The sequence below is a fragment of the Buceros rhinoceros genome, unplaced genomic scaffold (genome assembly GCF_000710305.1).
Source record: "Buceros rhinoceros silvestris isolate BGI_N320 unplaced genomic scaffold, ASM71030v1 scaffold5984, whole genome shotgun sequence".
Classification (NCBI taxonomy): domain Eukaryota; kingdom Metazoa; phylum Chordata; class Aves; order Bucerotiformes; family Bucerotidae; genus Buceros; species Buceros rhinoceros.
Window position 1 is genome coordinate 14,422 of NW_010406435.1, and position 8,412 is coordinate 22,833.

Here is an 8,412-nt window from a genome sequence, read left to right on the forward strand (position 1 = left end):
CTTACTGCAGGGGAAGAACCCAGCTTCTTTTCCAGCTCCCCCACTGTATTAGAATGTTCAGAATCGGTTTGATACAATTTTCATCTGGAACAGCAAGGAAGTCAGCAAGAATATTAAAATGAGTACTGAACCATTTCTCTCAAGCTGGACAAAAACAGCATTTGGAGAATTAGAATGCTCTTTTTCCCCCCCACCTAGACCATAGCAGGTAATAGCAGCTTTTCAGGGTCACTTAACCTCTCTTCCTTCCCTCCTTTATCCTGAATGAACCAGAACAAATGTGTCTTATTTTCTTTCTTTAAAATGTCATATAATATCCTTCCATAGTGCTGACAACATCACTGTTACTCTCCAGCAGTTCCAAGACACGGTGCAACACCACTTCAGACAGAGAGGGGTTGTAGCTCTGCCGAACACAACTCAGGACATGAAGGAAATGGCAGCCTTTTTCAGCATCTGCAGAAAAAAAGGAAAATGCAAACAGGCATGAAGGAAAGACTTGAGTGTAACTGTTTCTTTTTAACTATTATAAACCAGATTAGTCATGAAAAAAAAACCCTACAGATGTCAGAGAGGAAGAATACCTCAGGTACTAAAGCAGAGATGCATGTATTCAGAGAGATCCAGTCTGTGCCTACAGTTCTCCAATTATCAACTGCTCCCACTGTCTTTTCTGGGAAGAGTCAGGGCTGTAACACTAGTAATGAGGGTGAAAGACAGTCAGTCTTGCAAACTCTAATATTCAGGGCTCATTCGGTACAGTGTGATGATGAGATTAACAACTTTAGGGTACCTCCACTGGCCACCTACACAAGTCATCCAGTTTCTGCAACTGCAGAAGAAACAAGAACAACAAAAAAATCCTTTTGCTCACACCCAACCTCAAACACGTCTAGTACAGAAGGCAGGTCCATAGCCAGGACCTGTAACTGCTTGCCCAATGCTGGCATCTTGTGGAAACGCTGCTACAGTGCAACTTTCATTCACCTAGCAACGCAATCCCATCCCCACACTTCAGACTGCTCAGACAATTACAGGAGCAGAAAGTCACAGAACTTCAGTATGAAGTTTTATCTCCTTTTACAAGGAATTAAGCATGAAAATGTATGAGAGAACAGAAATGTAAAAAGAATCCCCTTTCCTGGCAGGCAAGCCACAGACAAAGATAGTCACACAGCTGCTGTGTGCCTGGTAGAGCCATGATTTGAAGCTCAGCTGTCCCAGTCAGCATTTCCTCCAACAGACCCTGTAAGCCCACTGATCAGTGCTGCACACTCCCAGTCTCCACTAGTGCTGAACTCTACAGCAGATTTCTCTCTCCTCCATGGCTAACAATGGAAACCTAGCATAAAGGAGACACATCAGTATGAACAACTTTCCTCCTCCTCAGCCCTCAGCTCACATAACGTAAGGTAAATTTGATAAGGGTACTGAGAAACTGCCATGGACCAGGGAGAGGCCCCACTATTTGCTGATGCTGCCTTTACTTTTATTTTTGCCAGTCTCTAGAACTGGCGAAGCCCCAGAACTGCCTTAGCAGCTGCTGAGAAAAGTCACTGGTAGATAGGAGGTAATGCTGAGTACTAATATATAAGCAGTTCTACCTAATTCATAATAGGCTGTAAATCAGGCAAAGATATTTCTTTAGAACTCAGTGATCCAGCGTGATAAAATATTTTTGGGGTTGGTAGCCAAAAATACTTCCACCACCCTGGAATGGGTACGTGCAGAGAACAGAACAATGCCTCTACCTGGGCAAACAAAGTGGGTAGCTGCATTTTGCATTAGTCACAGGTTTGTCATAAGAAGGTTAAAGTGCCCATCCCTGATCTGCAGCAATTTAGCATAACTCTCGATGAATTAGATTAGTGACTCAAGTGTTGCCCAACAGTACAATGCATACTTTCCTCCTAGATGCTGGTAGAAAATGGCATTTTGAGGTAGCTGCAGGTATGTAACCTGGAAACACTCCTAGTCTGTGGCCCAACTTTGAGGGAACACGCTCCTTGGAGTGGAGTCGTGCTGCCTGTCCCTCTTTCACTGACGTACTGGATTCTAGCTTTTGTTCACCAGCTGAGGTGGGCCAGGCTGCGATTAACTGTCTTGCCTGACTACCAATATCAGGGAGGACAGAGTTATAGTACAATTACCATTTGCCCACTGTGGACATCTCACACGGGGTCCATTCTGACATATTAAATTTAACTTCAAGTGGTTCTGGTTGTTTCCTCTCTACTGTTAGCCTCATCTAAGCCTAAAACCAGAACAAATTTGTCAAAAAACGAGAAACAAATCTGGACTAAGTCTACCATTTTGCAGTTCACTCTGCAGTCAAAATGTACTGTCATCCTTTTCTGGCTATCTTAAGCTTCTAGATAGATCCACAGCGTCCTTGCATGAGGGTTTAAGATCAAGCTGTTTGGAATTACAATTGGAGCCAAGTCTAGCACTGTCCTGTAGGCATATTGCAGATGAGGGTTTGACAAGCTCTGACTAGGCACGCTGAGAATTTGTTATTTGTACAATAGTTCCAGGCAGCTGGGTTGGGCCTGAAAATGTGTCACAACTAAATAGGGTGAGGCATTGCCTTGAAAACTGGCAGAGAAGTAACTCATTGGATGGAAAAGTTTGTTATATCATAAATCAGTCTTCCTGTCATGGAAAATTAATATTACTCTTGAAGCAAAATGGGTAGGGATTTCTTGCAACAAACAAGCAAAAGCCCTTGAGGTATTACCATGTTCTTATTTTCTCACTACGAGCCTGCTCACTGGTAAAGGCCAAGCGGGTGGCTAAGGGCCATCCCACCAGCAGAGGGGGTCCGACAGTTACATCGAGCTTTGTGCTCTTCCGTCTTTCAGTGACAATAAAATACCCACAGTACTCTGTTGGTTTTGACTGAAGCTTCCTGGCTTTCCTTCTCAAAATCTATCACCAGCTGCCAGGACATTGAAACGGTCCTTCTGAAAACTAGCAAATAGATATCGACCTGGAAATTGTCCTCTTTAGAACCAGAAGCTATGTAGGTGGAAAGCTTCAAGGAGAACAAGAGGCTCTGTAAAACACTTGCTATTTTTAACCTGCTCAGTATGGAAAACACGGCTTTGAAGACTCAGGACTCTTCAAAGTCTTTTCTATGACTGATCTACATGTTTCTCTCAGCTGTTGACTACTGACTGGGAGAAAGAACTTCCTAAACTCTTGTTGAGCACTGAGAGTACTTTACCAGTGTGATAATGCACAGGGCAGGGGTTAAACACCAGGCAGTTGCTCAGCGCCCTTTGCCAACTGTAGACAGGTTCTGGCCAGTACAGTGGCACAATTATAAAAAAAAAAAAGAAACAAACCCAAACCATGGGTTTCCAGGGAAACTAGCTGATGTATAAAATGAGCAGAGGAATGATTTGACTCTTACAGAGAATATTTGTATTTGTTAATTGGATAAAAGACAATAAAACAGTGTGATACGGTAACCTGGAGCACTGAAACAGCCTCAGGTAAATGAGCCCATCTTCACCTGCATGCCCAGTAACATCTACTCCCTCCATTCCCCAAAGACACAGAACCTTGCCTACAATGGCATCACTGCTTAAGAAAACCAGTTGAAAACTCAAAAATAGTACTACTTCACTTAGCCTTTCTTCACTGCAGGATAACCATCACGTACCAGCGCCTATTCGTTATGATAGTGTAAGGATACAAGCAATTTAAGATTATATGCCTTCTAGTCAGTCATTTATTCTGTACTAAAACTGAAGTGCATTCTACTCCACAAATAGCTGCACTCCAGCAGCGGTACCTGCTGACACTCTCTGCCCAATGAATTGAAAGAAACTGTAGCAGTGTACCTGTGTAATTAGCAGACATTCAAGTCAAGCACAAGCTATCACTATGGCAATAAGACACAATAGGCTCATGGGACAGGGACATCTCAGAAGCCGCATGTGGCATTTTATCTGAAAAAAAGTGGATTTTTTTAGACCAAAATCCCTACCTGCAAAGAACAACCTGAGCTTAAAATCTACATACGATATCCTCCTGACTTAAGTAAGTTTTATTGTTGATTTGACAGAGGTGGAGATTTCATCTTTCTGTACAGTCACTTTTGTGTCAGCTCCCTTGTAGAAACCAAGCTAGCAAGATTTGCTACTTACCCAGAGTGCAAAGCAACAGCTGCTAGGTGCTAACCTAACTTCATTACATTTGGTTCCTCCCCAAATCTAAGTATTCTCAAATGATACAGATCTAAGATAATGGCTGCTTATTTCAGATCTGAGAGTTTTGCTTCCTGCTGGGCACTCCCGCTCTATCTCTCTCCATGCTCACAGGAAGTTGTTCCTGCTTTAGTTATCCGATTAGCTACACCAGCAACTTAGCTCAGAGTTCAAGGGTAAGGACAAGAGGCATATCTAATGCAGCAAAAGGAGAAGATATTGTCATAGTGTATCAGCAACAGCTCATCAGATCTGCTACTTACGCCTGGGTTTTCGACAGTCTTCCTTAATCACATCAAGGGTCACTTTAAGCAGCTCCTTATCGTGGTCAGTCACCTGGAGAAAACAGAAGAAACTGGCAATTTGTAGCAGTCTGTTTCACCACAGATGCCACAGCTGTTGAAAAGCAATCCAAGGCCACAATGGATTCTAAACTAACACTGTCACAACTACAGTCTGCATTGCATACTGCCTCCGAGACTCCTAATGAATGTTAGATCCTCAGTTATTTTTAGCACCATTAGTAGCCATCCACAAGTTAGGTGAAGAATAGGATATTCCAGAATTCAACCCAAAGGAGGGTGACCAGCTCAGCAGAACACCAAGTTTCAATCCACTTTGATAAAGAGAATTGTCCCAGGCTTCAGCGTGCTCAGCTGTATCAGTGCAGTTTGGCAACACAGACCGCACTTCGCAGAGCAGCAGTGCTTAAGTCTGGTGCTGAGTTACAAAAAGAACAACTCAGCAGGTGATACAGAGGTAAAAGCAACAGTGAATTAAGCTGAGATAAAATTTTAGAGTAAACAGACAGCACTTGGATGTCCAGTTTCTCTTTCTGTAACATTTCTGCTGTTTTTGCTGACTATGACAGTCGTACCCCTGAACTTGTTTGCAACCACAGCTCAGTTCCTTACATGGTATAGGTCCTTGGAGCTTCCGGGTTTCTGGAAAACCATGCCTTTTTCTTGTAGCATCCTTATTGCTTCCTTAAAAACGCTGTGAATCCTTTTGGAACTAGAGTCACTTTTTGACTTCACCTGGATGGGAACAAAGGAATGCAGCAGACGGTGAGAAATCTCAGCTCAGCTAAAGTTATCAGTGAAAGCTCCAGGTGCTTTCAAGAACAAGAGGATTTCATGTGATTTTTTACTTTTTTTTCGTTTAGTAATCCACAAACCATATCTGTAAAGTATGAACTAACCAACATCCCCAAGCTTTAAAAAACAAACACAGCCCAGAAGCTTGTGCTATTCTTAAGGAACCTAACTCCTAACTGCCTTCTTTGTATTTAACAGCTACTTGATTATGCACCGAGAACTCTCTTTTGGAATTGGCTTGTGATGTTCACAGAGCATTTAGCTGTTCAGCTAACCAAGCTTTGTTCATATTCAGAGTTTTCCTGGTAATAAGAGAAGGAAGATAGGGAAATCAGTGCTTTGCAAGGTGATATTCAGGAGCATCCAAGTGTCGGGAATTGGATTCCTATCTCCTGATTTGAAATTGAGAAAGCATCCAAGGAAAAGGAGGAAACTGGCAAGAACAGTATTTGTTTCTCGTCCCCTTCATATCTATATTTTTACATACATTCTGGTCATGTTCTCGAGAGTTTCCCCATAGCTTAATAAAATGAAAGGATAAAGAGTATGCAAGAAATTAAGACAGGCATACAAGAAAAGGGAACAAGGATTCAGTTTCGAGGGCAGGTGGGAAATGAGCCTCTTGTGAAAGGAGAACAATGTGCCTTGAAGTCCATAACTGAGTTACTTAGAACAAAGGGATCTGTGTTTGGGACACATCTAATGGAGCAGGAAGGAAGGGGAGAAAAAAAATGAGGGAAAAGCATTGTTTGTTTGGAAATAGAGCAGAGCTGAGACCGTAGAATGACACCTAGGGAAGTGGAAGGAAATGAATGGGATGTGGAGAGAAGAAAATATGGGTACATAAAAGCAAGACCTTGACTCACTCTTCTCCATCTCTAACTGTCCTACTGTATTCTTCAACATCCCTACACAGACTGCTTCAGTTCCCCAGTTGTTGTTTCCTCATCTGTTGGGAGCACACTGTGCTCTCTGTGGTTTTCTTTGAGAACAGAGTTAAACTGCTTCCCACAAACCAACATATGATAAACTAGAATCACACCAGAGCAACCAAAGCAAGATTTGCCAAGCTGCCTTTTCAGTTATCACCATAAAAGCTCCCACCCTGCTGGGAACAAAAGTATCAGACTTGACATATCCCACTTCACTCACCAGCTGCGCTCACTCCTTGGGAGTGAAACAGGCAACCACCACGTGCTACAATGAATTGAATTATGTGAAACAGACCCTGCATAAGCAATGGAAGAGTCTCTTTTCACAAAATATTCATTCAATCCCTTTGCAGTTCTCAAGTGAAACTCCAGCTGCTTCTAAGCCTGGAAGCTGATGTGCCTAACCTGGAATCATTCAGAGATCCATCACGGATACTAGTGTTAGCATGGATCACAAGTTTCTCCATCCCCTTCCTTCAGCTAATCTCAATACTTCAACAGGCCATAATCACATCTCCCTCTCTCTCTATCCACAACAGCTAACTATCTTCTTCCTCTCAAATCAACAATCAAAAATAATTGCCTAATAGTTCAAGGTAATTAACATAGAACAATGGCTATTATTCTCGATTCAGTTTTCTCCTTCTGTTCCAGGCTGCAGGACTTCAGTGACCAAATGTTTGCCTGTCCCCCTGTCCCCCACAGCTATATCAGTTTGGATAACAGACACTGCTTCTAATTACAAACTTGACTGTACATTTGGAGAACATTCCAGTCACAGCATTAATACAACTATCATATTTCTCTTCATAGTGCCTCTTCTGATGAACTGAAGAAACAAACTAAAATGTGGCAGGAAGGGTTAAGTGAAGAATGAGTATTTTCTCACGGAAAAGCACACTCTCATAGCCGTATGTAAAACAAAGAGACTTTGCCTCTCACTCAAATGCAGTAATAAATCCTCAAGAATCTAAGAAACTGCTAGCAAAGCAGCCACCTCAAGACTCTGATCAATTTTTGATGTGAAAGTAAACATTTGGGGAGAAAAAAGATAAAAATATCTCCAAAGCAGCACGATAATTATTCAGTTTGGCTTAACACTGAGATCCTGTCAGAAGAGGGAGATAATTAAAAACAGACTCTGCATGAATTGACACACAGCTTGGCCTGGATGGGTACTGAAACCGAATCACTAAAAATGCAAGTCAAGGCATTGACAGAGCGAAGGCAGAGAAGCAGGCTGGGGAGCGAGAAAATAAGTAAGCAGCTGCTACATATCAGCACTCTCTCATACATGCTGCAGAGACCAAGGGAAAGGGCTCCACGGCAGAAGGACTAGTCCTGAAGAACAAACGAGGGCTCCTGCCCTCTTTGAGAGCTTTAATATTATCCTGAAATGACAGGAAAAGTTTGCATCTTTTTCCTAGTGTGCTCTAGAACATGCTTTGCCCTCTCCAGACCTCTGAGTAAAGCAAAAATTGATGAGTTTCTTTGTTAACACAATCTGAAATTACTTAATCTTTTGCTCCAGCAAAAACATCTCCAGCATCTCATCCCGCAAATAGCGGCACTTCTTCCCAACACCTTTTCACTTTCTCTTATGCCAAGCCAGGCCCTCATTTACTCTGGACTTGGATCACCCCTCAGACAACATACAACTGACCTTGTGATTTAGTCTTCTAAGTGGACATCTAAAAGAGAATGAACATGGGGCTATAGACAGGGAGAAAAAACCCAGGACTATGAGATCCTGTGTGATTTCACATCCCTGCTTTTATTTCAAGAGGAGATTGAAAAACAGTTACAAAGATGTATTGTAACTGTTAACATAGCCCTTTCTGAGTCACAGCTTATTAGCTGTCACTTTACTTTTACAAAGCTTTTCGTCTGAGAAGTGCAGATATTAAGGAGTTCAACTGTTGATCCAAAGCACCAGCAAGATTTGGGTGTGGATTTTCAATTTACCTCACAATGTTCACAACTCATTTTGCAGAGTGCCCTCCCTTCAGCATGCCTTAGTTTCAGCATGCACAATTTCAGGTTTCCTGAAGTGCTGACAGCAGGCATTCTCCCCCTGCTCCCAAATCAGGTCCTTTTCGAATAGATGAAGTCGTTCATCCAAACACATAAGCATCCAAAAATCATTGATCACTTTTGCAAAAACATTTC

At 42.3% G+C, this 8,412-nt stretch overlaps 1 protein-coding gene across 1 annotated transcript in view; it reads right to left on the reverse strand.

The window, feature by feature from the left end:
- Positions 1-298: 298 nt before the first annotated feature.
- Positions 299-8,412, reverse strand: part of OBFC1 (oligonucleotide/oligosaccharide-binding fold containing 1) — a 26,179-nt gene continuing 18,065 nt past the window's right edge. Inside the window, exons 7-9 of the mRNA XM_010134082.1 lie at positions 5,129-5,251; positions 4,478-4,550; positions 299-456 (exon numbers count right to left, since the gene is read on the reverse strand). Of these exons, the coding sequence (XP_010132384.1) occupies positions 299-456; positions 4,478-4,550; positions 5,129-5,251 (354 nt within the window). The remainder of the gene's footprint in view (positions 457-4,477; positions 4,551-5,128; positions 5,252-8,412) is intronic.